Here is an 18628-nt window from a genome sequence, read left to right on the forward strand (position 1 = left end):
CATATAGTGAGAAGGAAATTTGTGCAGTTGTCAACCAATCCAGCGAAATATTAGACTCTCTAACACATATTTTCGAATTAATATCTTGAAATACCTATCTCAGGAAGTGAAAGTTAAATATTGGTAAAACACCGGTGTACGAAGCTCGGAAATTAGTTCTTAACTCCACTAGCGTATGAAAACGATTAAAAGAGGATAGAAGAAAGGTAGTGGATTTTAGAACTGACAGGTCGAATCACAAAAGGGATGATATGGGATTCGAACCCCTTACCAGCAAATTCTATCATAGCCGTAACTATTCATAGCGATTTGGCAAACTGTATCAAAATAAGCTTGATGTCAAAGATGCATCCATCGGGAAATACAGCCTCCAAAAACATCACTTAAACCACAACCATGAAAAACCATCAAGTAATTACGAAACAGTGGTGCTGTGAAGAAGAGTCAACCAAAAGCTGTCCTTTTTGGCAAAGGCACCATATCAGCTTGAGAGTTCCCGAATGCCGGAATGGTAATCTTGGAACACTGCAAGGGACGCTACAGAAAGCCGAACGTGTACCTGCTGAAGACGAGAGTCTTCGAAGCGTCGACAGAAGAACACTTATCTAAAGCACCGTAGCCTAGCATCTTAGTGTCTGTCTTTCATCAACTGCCAAGCGAAGCAGCAGAAGCTTGAGCTACAGCGGTTTGTTTCAGCAGTACCTGTTTCTTTCGGGACTTTTGGCTGCTGAAGGCTAGTGTCTTGGCAGTTTGTAAAGAGATGGAACATCCCCGACCTCCTGTGTAAATAACAACATACTGTATCATTGCTGATATTGCTCATGGCATTTACACCGCATCCAGCACGTTGTCTGCCACTTACAGGCTTTCCTCACTGAAGCGGGGTTGCGTGAACGTAGAACAGACACAGTGGCTATTGGGCGAGTGGGTGAATGTTGTTTCATGGCGCAGTGTAAATTATCGCAACTGCAGCACTTACAGGTTTCTCTCCCCGAAGTGAAGTTACGTGAACGTAGAACAGTCACGATGGCTCTTCGGCGAGAATGTGCTTATTGTGTTATTGTGTGAAATTTCGCTGCTGCAACACTTACATGTTTCCCTCCAAGAATGGAAGTTACGTGATCGTGGAACAGAGACAGTATGGCAACTGGGCGAGTGAGTGCTTATTGTTTTATGGTACAGTGTGCAATTTCGCAGCGGCAGTTCAACAGGCTGTAGCAATTCAGCTCTGTGCCAGATAAACCAGTGGTTGATAGCATGAAGAAGATTATGTCCTCAGGGTAGGATGACAAATCCCAACCAGGTCTGGTACCACCATGATTCAGCACATATACTGACGTACAAAAGAAAATACACACCGGGTGCTTAGGGATTATTTTCCGAAAATCAACGTAATTATTTTTTTAAAGTGTATTGTAACCAAAGTCATTCTTCCAACGTTTTCTGATTGTAAACATAAATAACCTGTATCTTGAGTTGAAACAATACGCCTACAGCTTCAGTGGCAGAGAAGTAAGAATTTTCAGGAAACCGTGACTTCACAATTATGTGAAAAGCATTGTGGTGCAATTTCACCAAATCGATATCTGATGTGGCGGCTAGGGATTATAAATAGAGGGTATTATATGAACATGTGTGTCATGCTGGCTTTATGAAATGTATCTAGTATTTCCCTCAAGTAAGTGAGTGAGTTAGCTTTACGCCGCAATCAGCAATATTCCAGCTATATGGCAGAATTTCCCTAAAGAGAGCGAGGGTTATAAATTCCAGAGTTTTGTAAAATCAGTATGATTGCCGAGTGTAATTTCTTTAATATCCATTATTTTATAGTGCTTTTGAGCCAGCTCTGATCACGACGGCCGTCTCAGAGGACCACAATTATCTGATACGACGTTTCTAGTGCGACGTCATTCTGTCCGATTCGAAAGACTTCAAAATGCCGCCCTGGTGACGTAAGAATATACAATTGCCCGTGAAGTGATGTTTGCTCCAGATTTCAATATTTTGCATGATTTATTTCTAACCGTGTTGGCGATAAATAACGCTTTTCAAAAACTGATATTCATTTACGACGCGCTTGAAATTCCACACATGGACTTATGGAAAGCTTCAGATGCCAAACGTAAAGTCTTCCAATGCTATCGGAAACGGAATCATATCAAGCGTTTGCTGAGGAATGTCTTGGTCATAAATATGTTACTCCACTATTTCTAGCATGTTATATATCAATTGCATGTACTGCTGAAGTATATGACCATGACAAATCATCACATTTAGTATTTTTAGACCCACATTTAGAAAATCCAGGTGCCATTAAGAGAACGCTTGTGATAGCTTCCATGTGACTGAACCACTATATCGCTGATCCACGCGGAACCTGTACAAAACCTGAGGTGTTACAACTGATGTCTTGATACCATAGAACATAAATACCATCGCTGTCTTCATCTTAATGCGCAATCTAATACTGATGGGCGTAAACAGTAAATAGGGCATCAAGATTCGTTTGTAAAACATGTTTTCCACAGTAGAGGCATATTATCTTTAACGCCGGTATTTGGGTGAAATGGATTATTATATACAATGTTTTCTGAGTCAAGGTTGTTTACTATTTACCTGCCAATGAACTGTGAGTGAGTGAGTTAAGTTTTACGCCGCTTTTAGCAATATTTCAACAATATCACGGCGGGGGACACCAGAAATGGGCTTCATACATTGTACCCATGTGGGGAATCGAACCCGGGTCTTCGGCGTGACGAGCAAATGCTCTAACCACTAGGCTACCCAACCGGCCCCCAATGAACTGTGGCTCGTTATAAAACATCATCAATTAACCATGCAGAGGTACAAATCCTAGATCTTTTTCGATGAGATGTGTTCAAATTATTTATGACGCTTTAAGCGTTAAGTGGAATACAATCCAACTGAGATATGATGTAGGATTATAATCGATCGAATCACTCACATGGCATCCTGGCACGGTCATGGGACGTAATTCACAGTTACGTGTAAATGTGGAGTAATGTGAGTGAGTGAAGTTTTACACCACTTTCAGCAATATTCCAGCAATATGACGACGGGGACACCAGAAATGGGCTTCACACATTGTACCCATGTGGGGAATCGAACCCGAGACCTGAATCACATTGGGTTTCCATCGGACATTGTGGCAATATACCTGGAAATGCCGCTAGAAGCGGCGACAAACCCAGTTGTTTTTTCACTAGTTCAGAGAAAAACTGGAATATACCCAAATACGCTCTCTATAAATACAGCAGACCATCGTTAAGCTGAACGATTAATGCTGCGAATACAAAATGACATTACTCCAGTTTAGTTATTTGTTTCTCTGGATGACTTGTCGGAACGTTGCCCTCCGAAGACTTGGAGGTTCGACTGCAGAAGCAGAAGCGTAAAAAAAACTCAGTCACGTCGCCTAGCTATCTCAATTAACAAGTGTCCATGGAAATTCAAGCTTCCCAACACGTTAATAGTGAATGACGTCTTAGGTTACGTTGAACAACATCACGGCGGTGACACGAGTAGTGGGTTCAAATGGTACCCCTGTGATGAATCGAACTCCGACCTTCAGCGTGACGAGCGAGCCACTAAGCCCCCCCTCCATCGGCTCCAATACACTTTTAGGTTGAGCATGAAAAGCCAAACTGTTCCAGTAGAGCTAGTTTATTTTTATTTCATTTTTCAAATACAATGACATATGTCAAACAAGTCGCAGCACTGATTACTGACAAGAAACAACTTGAAATACGACCACACCGTTGAGGATTCATTTTTCCCATTCTGAATTCAAACAACGTGATCAAACAAAACCATCAGTATACTAGCACTAAGTGTGGGCCAGTCTCTTAGTAGGTTCTTTGTTAAACAAAAAGTAAATCATCGTCAGTTATATAAACATAATAAAATCAATACAATTCATCAGAACGATGACAATCGTGTGCCCCAACCGATGTAAAGCGTTTTAAAGTACTCACCTGCTAAATACATTATTAACGTTAAAAATAGCAGAAATGTGAAAACGCATCAAAATGAAAAATAATTCGTCCTCAATTTCCGTTTTTTCAATTTCATCCAATCTAGTGAAGAATTTGTTTCTGTCACAATCTGGTAACATCGTCATGTTTATTACATATACTCATCAAAAGAAGTTAAGGAACACGTTCATATCACTATAGTTAATCTGCCATGATATGACATTTAAATATTGTACTGTGAAAGCAAGCTGTGTGGACAGCACGTTATCTTTGTGGCATTATTCACTGGGTGAAAATGAGCAGTGTAAATAAAATAGTCAAGTAAAAATATCAATTACAATAACATATAATAACAAATCGTGGAAATTGTAGACATGTGTAAAAGATAAGTTTGATAGCAGCGCTTTATGTTAATGATAAGTCATACAATATTAAAGGTAGGCATCGAGCTCTTATTCCAAATGCTGCTTGCATGGTTTCCCAAACCGATGGTTACATTATCGTGTTAGTTTCGCTTTCCGGGGTATTTCTATACATAGGTTCTACTGGTAGAAATCACACTGGTTTTGTATGGAGAAAGGAAATTGCATGTATTTAGATCAGGTGTCAATTTAGATCTGCCAGCCTTTGGGAATCGGTCGATGGCTTCCTTTAAATGGTATCCATTTACAGCCACGGTGATAGAGTTGAATTTAGTGCCGTGAAATTGTGACGGTGTTTTTGTATATTCTGACTAATCTTCAACCGATACATATCATACAATTTGAGCAAGCACACAAACACAGTAGTTCTTGCTGGGGCTGCCATTTTCACGGGCACAAGTCCCCACTTAATGTCAAAAGCTATACTTTATTCAAATACCAAAAGACGCCACATTAAAGGTAAAACATGCAACAATCATGATAAAAATGAATACTTCTCAAATAAAGCTGCCTTGTCAATGACACGACTATCGGTAAACCCACAAACATACATATACACCCTGTACCCACCGACACCGTTCGTCACCACTCGCAACTTTCCGTGACCAGCGTTTATCCCGGAATTGCGCGAGTGGTCACGAATGCCACAGAGACCTCAGCACACTGCCTCACTCATTCGCTCATGCATATCACCTGTATAGAACGACCCGTGCTCCTTGGTGATGAAGCGACACATCTCATCGTCACCACTCGCACCTTTCCGTCACAGGCCATTCAGTTTGCCCCGGAATGATGCAAGGGGCGACGAAGGGATCCAGTCGGAGAGAAAAAGACAAGAATATCACCGGGAAAAGTATAATTGTCATTTTGCATTGATTAGCATTGTAAAAAAAGACACAAGCAAAGGACCCTGTACGTTTCGTCATAAATTAAAACGCTTTTCCCCTGTATGTACTAGTAAACAGTATAGGACAAAACTTATGTTACAAAGAATTAAGGAAACGCGAGGTATAAATCAACGTTAAATCACGTCCTTGGCCCATCCTCTATTTTCAGGGTTTTAAATATCCCTTCTATTTCGTTTGGACCTAATTATTTCTCTCCCATCTCTAAGCACAGAATGTCTCTCGCTCGTAGGGGTAATTTCATTGGACGGCTATATTTAGTATCGGGCTATTCGAATCAGCATCTTAACAATCGATCTCGGTTCAGTTTTAAATATAGTTGAATCAAGATGGAATAGATAGATAATCAAACGTGTTCTTGGATTTGAAGAGACCCTTTAAGAGCCAGTAGCTTGTTTCGCGTTGAAAAAGAACCCATTAGGTTGAAATGATCATTAGAACCAGTCAGTTGACGATCTGCCAAAGATTAATTCGTCGCCTCTGAAAATACATCAGTTTGATAAAAACAAATGACTCCATTTAAACTGATAAAGAAACCCTAGAGAGATGCGAGATTTAGATTGTGGATCTTCATTCATGTGGGTCTGTAGCGTTACAGTACGGGCTTTGAGGAAGGGAAAATTTGGTCTCATACAGAAAGCCATCGTAATGAAAATGCATATAATTTATTCATAAGGAATTGATTACCAGCGATTTGTGTCTATCCTGTCCTATAGAGACAAGGAGTTTTTTAAAGTACCATCTGTTCCGGAATCTGCAGAAAATTGAACATTTAGCTTCTGGCATTGGACAAATCGGATGTTTTTTGTTACTTGTAACGATGACAAATAAATGTTTCTTCTCCAGGATTTGTGTTGCTTTACGTTGCCTATATTATCTGTCTTTACTTAGAAACATTACCTGAAAGGGAAAGAGGAGAGATTAGTATTCTTCGATTAGAGCGAGAGCTCATCGTCAGTATCAGTAGTACCCGCTACTAGGCAACCCAATGTTCAAACAACTCAAAACTCGGAGAGCGCTAACATCATCCGTGACGAGGAGGTTCCGAATGGTAGAAGCTGATTAAGGCTGGGCCCGCTTGCACGAACAATCTTAGTGCCAAAACTATCATATCACCAATACTTCAACACAGAACAGTCTAAGATTGCTTTGTGCAAGAGGGCCCATCGACCTTTTTCACAAAGAGGAAAGAGTTTAGGTAGATGAACGTCTGTCGTAGCGCTAAAACTGATTTGCAGAAATGGTAGTATTACAGATTAATAACATTGCAGGAATGCAACAGTGGGACTGTGAGCGTACCGCCCTGGGCTGGGTTAGCTCACTCCCAGAGCAAATGGTCTATACCAGTAAAAACCGTTCTCAATCATCCAGAACACACTCAACACCTTGTTCATGTCCTGTCATTTGGTAACACAAGAACACGAAAGCGTCCACCTCCAAAGCACATTTGGGTCAATTAATGGAGGTCGCACCCTGAGTCTGTAGCAAATAATCTGGAGAAGTCACTCCTCCAAGGAAAGACGGCGGCACATTCTTGTCCTTCTGTTCCGGAAGTGCACTCATTGTGGAACACTGACAGAAGAACACGTTTGCGAGGACATGGAGGACATCCCCGCCCTGATCGAGTGAGAAATCTGGCCATGCCTGTCAGGTTGTTGGCGATGCACGAAGAGTAATCTGCCCCTAGCTGGATCTCTCATGCTGAAAGGTCCCTTGCCGAGAGTTGTTAACCTCTCGAATACGGTCGTCTGTCATACTGGTACCGTCTTGGGGGGCGATATCTAGGCCTGGACGGTCTATAGCTTGTCCTTCTCCCCCTTGGGTCGGTCTTACTAGCATGACAACATTTATAGAACTCCAAGCCGCGGTTATGTATGCACATGTTGAAGGATCGCATCGGCAGCGACACCTGTTGGTGATGTTGGACGGGCAGACGAACACGACGATGGTAGTCACGTGTGCGGTTGGTGTGGTCCAGTAGGGCGGCGTGGATCTTGGCGTGGCAGTGCATGCCATTCCGCGCCGCTATCCTGCCTACATCACAGCAGTCGACTTTGACTTCCACGACATCTGTAAAAGAAAAGAAAGTCACGTTATTTATATAATACCGAGTGGGACGGTGGGGTAGGCTAGTGGTTAAAGCGTTCGCTCGTCACGCCGAAGACCCGGGTTCGATACCCCAAATGGGTACAACGTGTGAAGCCCATTTCTGGTGTCCCCCGCCACGATATTGCTGGAACATTGCTAAAAGCGGCGTAAACCCACTCATACGGTGGGCCAGGTACTTTTTAATCAAACGTGATTGTATCAATATATAATTAATATCCAACCGATTCATTTTTCAAACTCCTTAGATTAAAAAATTGATAGGATATTTACATTTTGCGATAACAAATATGTTGAGAAAGTAACATGTTTAGAATTCAAGTGAAATATGTTTAAAATTTCAACTCTTTGAGGTCCTAATTATGGTAAGAATCTTAAATACAGGGAGACAAACTGCTAAAAACATTTGCAGGCCTCAGAAATGCATTGTAAAAGCATTAAAACAAGGATCAGTTTTGGTCCATATGAAGCATTCCAGTAAGTACGGCTACACATCGCTTAAGCAATATTCTTGCAATATCAGAGCGTGTACTTGTAAAAAGGAATCCAAATCGAGCGTTCGTCGTGACGAGCGTCGTTAGGATCTTAACGTTTTATTTCATATGGTAGTGTTTAACATCAGTCGTTTTCAGCGAAGTATATAAGACTTGTTGCAACTGAACAAGTGGTCGAACGAGTGAGCACAGAACCAAGTCAGTAGGATTCGACGAGTCATGTAATAGGCAACGCCGTATCTGTGCTATAGAAAATCCAGCAGGTAAACAAATCCGGCTACTTCGAAGTCCAGGCATGTCCACAACGACGGGCTATCAAAAAGTTGAAAAGGTTTTAGCCTAAAATACTTCTGATATGTGCATGATAAAAATGACTGTATGATATTGAAGAATGGTTTACAAATTATATCATTCCCATAAACGTATATTGGCATGCACATGTCGCTTGTTTCCGGTCACGTGACATCTATTCACATGTACCCCTATTGAAACGGCAGAAATGGATAAGCTCGAGTACAGAGCCAGTCTAAGTAAACTTAGGCTCAGTATTATTCGTTACACTGCTATACTGAGTCTAACAAAACCTTGTAGAAGGTCGCATCAGCTAACCATTTGGACTGACCAATCAAAACACAGCTTAACAAATCGCGAAAGTTAACTTTCGCACATATACCGTTTGAACCTTTACCTCCAAAACTCGAACGATTCCGAATGCTATTTTCCGCACGATCGCTTCCGAGTGACACACGTAATGAGTAAACAGTCGCTGAAAATAGCGTTTTTGTCAATATGTCATCTTGCAAAAATATAAGCAAATAGTAACCATGTCATTAGAAACCCATAAGCGTATATACTGCAGGTCAAATATCTGTGTTTTATGCGGATATTCGTTTGGTGATAGTGTCAGCGACCAGGGAAGAGAAAATCCAAAAACCGTTTTGTAAGTCCCGCCGAACCCTAACAAGTAGTCGTTGTCTGATTGGTTAAATCCGTTCGGCCGTCTCGCGTTTGATTGGACGGTCATAGGTCGCTCAAAGGTTAGCTGACGCGACATTCTACTAAGTTTTCTTCGACTCAGTATGGCAGTGTAACGAATAATACTGAGCCTAAGTTTACTTAGACTGAGTACAGAGCAGTCATAAAGTTTTTGGTCCTCGGGGGCCACCCGGAGACGCGCATTGAAAAGCGATTGACAGCAGTACGAGAACTGAGTCACATGGGATACAACCGATACAACAGGGGTACATGTGATTAGATGTCACGTGACCGGAAACTAGCGACATGTGCATGTCAATATTACGTTTATGTCAGTGATATTAACAAGTGTGCCAGGTCAAGGGTCGTGAGAAAAGCATACATTTCTTATTTGGTCGCGCTGATATTATTTTATGATAAATCGGGTTTAGTTCTAATTCTGGAAGATAAATGACATAAATTCCATTACACGCTAAGCATATAATGACATTCCCAACATATGGCACTTGTGGGGTCTCGTGTGTCCCCGAGATCAATACTGACGGCAGTGATGTAAGACTGAAACTTAGTGAGAGACGCGTTGGTCTTGACCCTAAAGCTGGCCATCAGACACGTGTTTAAACGAGTGAGTTAGTTTAGTTTTACGCCGATTTTAGCAATATTCCAACAATATCACGGCGGGGGACACTAGAAATGGGCTTCACACATTGTGCCCATGTGGAGAATCGAACCCGGGTCTTTGGCGTGCCGGGCCAACGCCTAAACCACCGTCCCTTGTGTTTACAACGAAGCCTTGGATTCAAATAGTGAAATGTATACGAGTGTTTAAGTGTGTAAATGAGCACCGGAATAGCTTCAAAATCAACGTTCGGCACGTGAAATGTTTAGTGTACCAAATATATATTACAAACTTTCGGTACGTATAAACATACATACGTATTTATATATAAACAAAATATTTTGAAAATAATTTCTGTGGGTCAAGGGAAGACAAAAATAGCCCTATAAAACGTGGACCAGTAAATGTCTGCAAAACGTTATCATTGATATTCACACACATAATATCACGTTTTCTGTACAGTTCACAGAGCCATACTGACACGTTCGGCAAAGCACCACACATATCTTGGCAAAACTGGTACACGGAGCGCCATACCGAACCCGAAAAGCCAGCTCGGCGGAAGATTTTGATAGGATAATCTAAAACGTCAATAAAAGTAAATTTAACGGAACTGGTATGTCAAGTAAACAGGAAACGAACTCCAGCCCTGACTCGGTCGATGGTATTGGGCATTTCATAACTCCACCGTTCGCGTTCATAATGTACTTCCACGCAAGGTGAATTTCACGGCATAATAACACGTCCTGAACACGGGTCCACGTTATAAAGTTAGCTTACTGAGCGTGTTCCTTAATCTATCTAAGCTTCTTATAGAATATTTGCTTCTGAAAATAGTTGTTTAACATTCCACATTTGCTCCGGGGCTCGCACCTGATTGGTTTCAAACGAAGCAGACAACGTCGACGACGTCTAAGAGGACGTTATCTCTCTGCGGTCTCCACCTTCAATGGATTCTTCCTGTTCCAGAGTCAAGTGTGCCTGAATGTCCAGGCTTAATGCCCGATTGACCCTAAAGCTTTACAGCTATCACATATACCCTTTGGCATAACCCATGTACTTAGTAACTCTTATACTTTAGCAGAGTCTTAAACTGCGTCGCAATATAAGGCTACTCCCCTCTGTCTCCGCAAAACACTTACGTTGGGGCGTGCGATTTAACGATAGGGTCTGCAGTACAACATCAACCTGAATTACGCTGCCACTCTTTCGTTGTGGTGCTTCGTGTCTGATTCTTGAAAATATTTTTACAGTACGGTTACGGAAATGGGACAACAGCTGTCATTTTAGTTGACGTCTATTCCATCAAGTGTTCGTTACTGCTGCAGAGCACTATCTTCATGTCCATGGATTTCTGTACCATATTTTAAGGGGAAGTTGACACGAACAGTTAAAAACTTCGCAGTCTCAGACCAAGCGTTCTCACACATTTGCCTCGTGTCTGACAGTCCAATGTATTCAATTACAGAACGCAGTTAGTCAGGGTAGAAGGTGCCTTTGTAAACACTTCGAGCTATCCGAGATTCGACAGAAATGATGGCAAAATGATTTAAGAATAAATGTGCAGGGATCAAACCTTTATTTCGAAGTTCGACATAACTCTTTGGAACTGCAGCTGGTTGGTAAAATGGGTATCCTTATTCAAGTTGGAAACTGATTAGTTGCCTGAGAGTATTAGTACAGACACTCGACCACGTCTCGAACTATACCATCTGAATTCTGACAGCATGTGCCGAATACTAAAACACTTTCCGCTTGTCCTTTACACCAGTTAGTATCACACTCAACATCTCGGCGTCAACAAATAACATTTACGCCGCTTTCAGCAATATTCCAGCAATATCACCAGAAATGGGCTTCACACATTGTTGTCATGTGGGGAATCGAACATGCGTCTTCGGCGTGACGAGCTAGCGCTTTAACCACTGAGCTACCCTACCGCCCCAATTTGCTATTATGCATCCATAAACTTCCATGTGATTCTGTTGTTGATTACGTAATGATACATCCTCGGGGACATTAAAGTACTACATCTGACCATGTTTGCGAACAGAGATAGGGTAGCCTAGTGGTTAAAGCGTTCGCTCGTCAGGCCGAAGACCCGGGTTCGATTCTCCACATGGGCACTATGTGTGAAGCCCATTTCTGGTGTCCCCCGCCGTGATATTGCTAAAAGCGACGCAAAACTGAACTCACTCACTTTTCGCGAACACCCACTTCCGTCCAAAGGACTGGTTAATCTGTCGTCAACGTATAAGGGCAGCATATTTATTTTTTGTGTTTCTCATCGCCCGACCGACCCTTGTAAGTTTATTGCCGACACCCCCGCCCTGACCGAGCCATGTTCAGAATTTGGTGGCTACATTAAACACATACAAAAATATGATGCCCTAAGATGTAAAGGATCTACATTTAAAGTCTGTTTTCACCGAAGACTCTTCATGGAAGTGAATGATTATGTCACATTCTTGACTATCCCATGGCTAGTCATAGATAATGACATCCTGTCCAGACACACCAATGACTGGTGCCATGAGCAGAGATGTCCTCAGTTAAGGCCAGATGACACAGTGAGCAAACTGACACACGGTCATCACTACTGAACGCATGGGGGAATTGGAGTGACCGAGTTTACTTTTACGCCGCTTTTAGCAGTATTCCAGCAATATCACGGCGGGGGACACCAGAAATGGGCTTCACGCATTGTACCTATGTGGGGAATCAAACCCACGTCGTGACGAGCCAACGCTTTAACCACTAGGTTACCCCACCGCCCTGGGAATAGGAGTGAGTGAGTGAGTGAGTTTGGTTTTACGCCACTTTTAGCAATATTCCAGCAATATCACGGCGGGGGGACACCAGAAATGAGCTTCACACATTGTACCCATGTGGGGAATCGAACCCGGGTCTTCGGCGTGACGAGCGAACGCTTTAACCACTAGGCTATCCCAACGCCCGGGGAATAGGAACCATTTTCAACAGTAAAGAGGGATCTTGAAAGTCATTAACATTTACACAACTGATGTCTCAATTTATGGGTCACTGGAGTATTTAGTTCGTTAAACCTTTCTTTGATGCCAGTACACCTACTTCAGTTTGGCACCCGGATCCGGATTAGGACTGGTCTTCTACATATACTGTATATATACTTGTCGTAAAAAGCGTCTGACGGAATCGGGTGTTAAGGGTCGCTGATGTTTTTATGCATGTCACCGTATTCCAAATGCGAAGATCGATGCTCATGATCACACGATTGTCAGGTCCAGACCACATTGACAGACCGTCACATAACTAGAAAATTGCTTCGTTCGGCGTTAAACAACAAGCAACTAAACCCCTATTTGAACCTTTGGCTTGAATTGACGATTATATAAAGTCAAACTGTTCACACATTGTACCATGTTTGTTTTTTTAAAATTAAAATTATCCACGACACAGCTCGGCGACTGGTATCATCAGGAAATGCTGCTAGTTTTTCAAACGGCCTGTGGTGTGAAGATTCGAGCAGAATTAGAACTCGGGTTTATTTACGTGCATGAACTTCACCCTTGATCAGCCATGACTGGTGTGATTGACAGGTGGAGGGAAATGGGAATTCCCCCGTGTACATTTCTATGCGAGGCAGTGGGGTAAGAGAGGGGGGAAGCGGTCGGGTCCCTGACACAGGAATCTGACAGCGGGTCACCTTGCGTTAAGGTCATCATAACACTGACCTTTCATCCGGCTGACACCGCCACTCAAGGGAGGTAACCTTTCGCACAAATATGAGAGAAACAGCGTGCCATCATATCCTACACATGGCCCAAATCACGCGGTAATATGCACATACCTGTCGCCAAACACTAGATATGATATGCGCTTCTCACTCTGTGAACAGAGTTATTGACATCGTTGTGTTAGGAAAGGAAGTTTACTTTATCAATTGAGAGAAACTTTCACTTTGACTTTCAACATGAAATCCGGTTGTTTGGGCGATGTTGAACTCATGCGAACTTTCAGCGAAACAGGGGTTTCAGGTGGAGCAATAGATCAGTGAAGCTTTCGTGATAAAACAGATTTGCCAAGTATGTATGCTTTTAAGGATATCATAGAGCGTTTTTCTTGTTTTGAATAACTGGTTTACCTGGCCCAGGCTTGCTGAATCACCGGCCACTTTGAGAAACTGGAATCTGGTGGCGAAATACACCAAGCTTGACTGTACTTTGGACTTGTGGCACTTCGCGAGACAATAGTAGTCCCGGTGACAAACAACGTACACTTGGTCCGGTCTTGTCAAGTCATATTTGGCGGCCGCGCAATTTGGAACCAGAACTGGTTCTTGAATATACGCTTGGCACCGGAAATCTGGTACCGGAAGTATGCTGGGGCCCGTCTCGCACATCGCAAGTTGGCGCGCGCAAAGGAGCTGGGAACCGGGAGAAGCGCCTCGCGAGACTTCCAGGCCCCATAGAAGGTATCTCTCATGACAGTTACGAAAGTCCCGATGAATGAACTGAAGGCCTCGTCATGCTTCAGACTTCTGATCGGAAACGATCCAGGTTTATCATTTCTCGAGAGACTATGTCGTTTTGAAACAGACCCTGGAGATTTTGTTCAAGTAGTATTTAACTACATGTATATGGATCAAAACTATCAACTAGTCAACAGTCCAAGCAAATGAAACACATATTCTCCCCCCGGAGAAAAAGACAAAGTCTGCTCTATCAGCCAGCAACACAATGGCTTCCGTTTTCTGAGATTCCAAAGTAATACTACCCCTGGACTACCTCCCAAATGGCCAGACCATTCAATGGCTCACATTATGCTTATCTACTCAGGCCAGTGTGTGGGAATAGCAACGGTGGACCTCAATACAAGACCGTGGCGTTGAACTTATACAACATCCTCTGCATTCAAGCCACGGGTACAATGAGTGAAGCCCATTTCTGGTGTCCCCTGCCGTGATATTGCTGGAATATTGCAAAAGCGGCGTAAAACAAAACTCGGTCAGTCAAGCTGCATTCAAGAGATGTTCACTTTTCCCACACCTGAACAAAGAACTGTCCGTTAGACATCGAGGAAGTAACCATCCTCGATAATCTCCAGGGTATACGCTACGATCACTCTCCACTATACCCTGGATGCATCCTCGGCTTGGCCCGATAATTCTATTACCTCCCTTTGCTGGCTCCGCATTCTCACAGTAGCCAATCAGCAAAGCCGCCGTTACAACCAAGCTTGCCAGTGTCAACAAAGATAGCGGTCACAGTCGCGAAGGTTTGTTCTCAATGCCACTCAGATTTTTTAAGGGAAACAATACAGACAAATTGACAGATCTGAAACTTTCAAAAAAACCTCCTTCTACCTCTTTCAGAGTACCTCTGCATCAGTTGTGTTGCCAAGTTTAAACAGTTAGACAATTTAAGAAGCGAGAGTCAGTTGCGTAGACACCTGATTGGATAGAAATCCAGCCAACGGAGGAAATAAAATCATCGGGCCAAGCCGTGGATGCATCCAGGGTATAGTGGAGAGTGATCGTAACGTATACCCTGGAGATTATCGAGGATGGGAAGTAATAAAGACGTCGCTTCTGTTGTGGAGGACGCCACCGAGAACAACCTTCTTCACCAGTGGTGTCAAGGTGACGTAGCATCGTTGGAAAAAGTGTGGACTTCCGATGTGATTTTACATGTACCTTTAAAAGGTACTAGCAGTTAACTCCACCAACACTGGCAATGATAGTTAGGCTCAGCACTATTTACCATTGGATATGTATCATTTAACTTTCCGAACAATGATATGCGTAATTGTAAATTTGGATTACAGAAGCACGTTCTTTGCAATGAAAGCGTATTTTTGAAAAGTGTTTTATCTATGTGGGTGTACATATAAAACATCATGACCTATGGACCTTGAGCCCCACCGCCACCCACACGCGTTCTTTGAAGCCTGCAATAAATCAGTTTGTACAAGAGAACATAACTGAATCATGTCATGAATAACAGCTACTTGTCAATGGCTACAACTTGGCCAACAAACGGAAATTGTTACCCAAAATATCTGCGAGGAATATTTGTATTTTATAGCTAAATATCTGTTAACAGACCGCATCTCTGGGTGTTTATTTGTGAAACTGATAAATACTGATTTGGTTTTTTTTTCTATACTGATCTACATATTCTCGATCAACACATTCATGTATTCTCTGATCAAACACGACAATATTCTATATCCTACCATATATTTCGACAGTTAATATCCGAACGGACATAATACGTCCTCGGACAATCAACGCATATATTTTTTACAAAGATAACATTACCGGACCCAGGCACAAACGAGTAGCGCGACGATGCGTTAAAAAAACTAATTCATAAATCATCTCGAAATAGCTTTCCATATTAACATCACAGTTATGGCGGCAACAGTTTCCTCAGATTGAGGATGTTCCACTTCATCCCGGTTCTCGAGGGCGTCACGCTACAACACTGTATAAAACTCATGCGACTATACATGTGGTTATAAGAGATACCAGTTTCCATTTACAAGCAAAGAGCGCCTTACATGAGATTTATATAGCCGGCTTGAAATAGCATTAAGTCATAATATAGCTGCAACGTCAGCTCCCGAGTCAATAGGATAGAGGGCGTGTATTTTTCAAAACCATCGAGGCCTATCAGACAGTCATCATTTTCTATGATTTGAAAAACGACGCATTAGAAGAAGGGGTGTAATTTACGGAATTAATGACGGGGGTGTATAATAGATCTTGCGAGAGGGCTTGTAGCGTTTGTGTCGCCCATCTTCAGGGGCAGAGGTTCGTGGTGGTACACAAAGCTGTTTAAACAAAGTAATACTACATACGAGGTAAATGGGATACGTGGTGATCCGCGACAAAGTCATGACTCGGCAGGTGTTGGTTTGGTTTTACAGGTTATAGAAACTTCATGAACGGGGTTTACCCAAACGTTCCATCCCACGACTGACGGACAAGAATCCCTGTGCCATAATGTATATTGAGAAGCCGACACGTGAGTTACAGTAATGGAGCAGCGCGAGAGACCTTGGTAGCGTAACGTTAGAGACCACTCATTACCAGAGTGAAAAGACCGTCCTCCGGAGATCATTTTCGGCCAAAATATAATGTACATTGTTTGCGTGTGACGGATCATGGGGATCTGACTGAGTGAGTGAGTGAGTGAGTGAGTGAGATAATGTACATTGTTTGCGTGTGACGGATCATGGGGATCTGAGTGAGTGAGTGAGTGAGTGAGTGAGTGAGTTTTAGCAATATTCCAGCGGGGGACCACAGAAATGGGTTTAACGCATTGTACCAGTATGGGAGTCGACAAATTTCAGTATGTAGTTGGGGCTGTGGGGTAGCCTAATGGTTAGAGCGTCCGCTCGCCACGCCGAAGACCAGGGTTCGATTCCTACACATGGACACAATGTGTGGAACCCATTTCTGGTGTTTCCGCCGTGATATTGCTGGAATATTGCTAAAAGCGCGCCAAAACCAGGGTTCGATTCCAATTCACTCAGGATATAGTTCTAGCCCACTGACATACCATGACAGTTTAACATGGGCGGAGAAACTCTGACTGTTCGCTCTCCGGTAGGTGCTCAATCCAAAGGCCAACGGAGGTGGTTTCACCATGTGAACATGCATTGTAAATCGTTATAATCACCCTCTACTCCAGCTTGCAGGTCTTCTCTGTTGGAAATTCCGGTAAGCTCCATGCCACTTCCGGTTTCGAAGGTTAAGTCTTCGTCATCGGTTGTCTCCCTTACCAAGATGGCTTCCTGCATACGACGGCGGTAATTGATAGATCCAGCGAATAACTCTGAAACAGAAAACGCAGACAATTCCTGAGGATAGAAAAAACAGACACTTGCGTTTCTTTAACATATTACACAAATATGCCCTGTTTATTTACGATCTCTATCAGGATATTAAAAAACCCATGACAAATATTTGTCATTCTTATACCACCTGGGGAGTACTTTTCCATCAATGTGCGCTAATAATGGAAGCCAAGTCGGAGATATGTCGGACAGTAAACGAGTTTTTTCCGACCACAGCGCCAAGATTGGCACGCAACCGGTGCCGTACGCTATATATTCGTATAACGACGTGGCACGATCGTCAGTTAGGCCACGATCAGCAATTAACGGTTCTCATCACACAAACATAGTAAGTATTGATTTCACAAACGATACAATCTGGACTCCCAATTTAACAGAATTTAAACATTTATACAAAGAGATTTCTGACGTGCGAAATCACCAACAGTATTGGTTGTTGGTTTGGGTATCACGTGAAAGAAAGGAAAGATAACGGTAAATGAAGATATACATCAGTCGGATTTGAGAAACATAGCATTTTCTCTATGTGGCCTTACGTTTACAACTCTGCCCAAGCATGTACTAAGTCACGCATTCTGGTGTAGAAATACACCAAGACATATTCTCGGTATTGATGAATATTATGCTGGTGGATAATGGCCTACTGTACATTATGATAATGGCATTTACGAATAGCCTACTACTTCTATGAGAAGGGAACATGGGGTCTGGTTGACAGATTATCGTAAGAGACCGACCATTTGACAATGAGTAAGGGACCTGGCGCGGTTTGTTTCTTTAATTTTGTTAAAAAAATTATATTATATCAATGGACATGCTGGATGTCTGGAGAAATGGGTTCCACTTCTTCCGGCAAATATCTGAATGTCTTGAAACAGGTGAAAAACTATCGTTTTGGCGCTGCCAGATAATATTTTCAGATCCACATAGATCAGTAAAATTAAAACCTTCAGTGGAAGTGCCATAATTCGCTTACTTCATTTCTAAACGTGACATATTCGGCGTCGGTTGTGCGTCGCAAACTACATCTAGAGAAAAAGCATTTTACAGATGTATTTATTGAATTAAGCAGTCCTTGGAAGTTGGATTGTGATTTTCAACGTGGGGCGATCTTGTGCAATGGACAGGCCAGGAGCATTCACCGTAGCTTAGCGCGTGTTTGACGAGATGTAAGCCATGTTTATGGCAATGGTTTCCCCCGATCCCCTGGGGACCAGCCCCATTGATGACTCGTAAGTCTAACCCTCCCCCGGGGCAATACACTCCC

At 42.7% G+C, this 18628-nt stretch overlaps 1 protein-coding gene across 1 annotated transcript in view; it reads right to left on the reverse strand.

Moving 5' to 3' along the window:
* Positions 1–3668: 3668 nt before the first annotated feature.
* LOC124269342 overlaps positions 3669–18628 on the reverse strand; it is a 33500-nt gene continuing 18540 nt past the window's right edge. Inside the window, exons 2-3 of the mRNA XM_046704361.1 lie at positions 17184–17339; positions 3669–7392 (exon numbers count right to left, since the gene is read on the reverse strand). Of these exons, the coding sequence (XP_046560317.1) occupies positions 7049–7392; positions 17184–17339 (500 nt within the window). The 3' untranslated portion in view covers positions 3669–7048. The remainder of the gene's footprint in view (positions 7393–17183; positions 17340–18628) is intronic.

The sequence above is a fragment of the Haliotis rubra genome, unplaced genomic scaffold (genome assembly GCF_003918875.1).
Source record: "Haliotis rubra isolate DU_JTF1 unplaced genomic scaffold, ASM391887v1 Scf144, whole genome shotgun sequence".
Lineage (NCBI taxonomy): Eukaryota > Metazoa > Mollusca > Gastropoda > Lepetellida > Haliotidae > Haliotis > Haliotis rubra.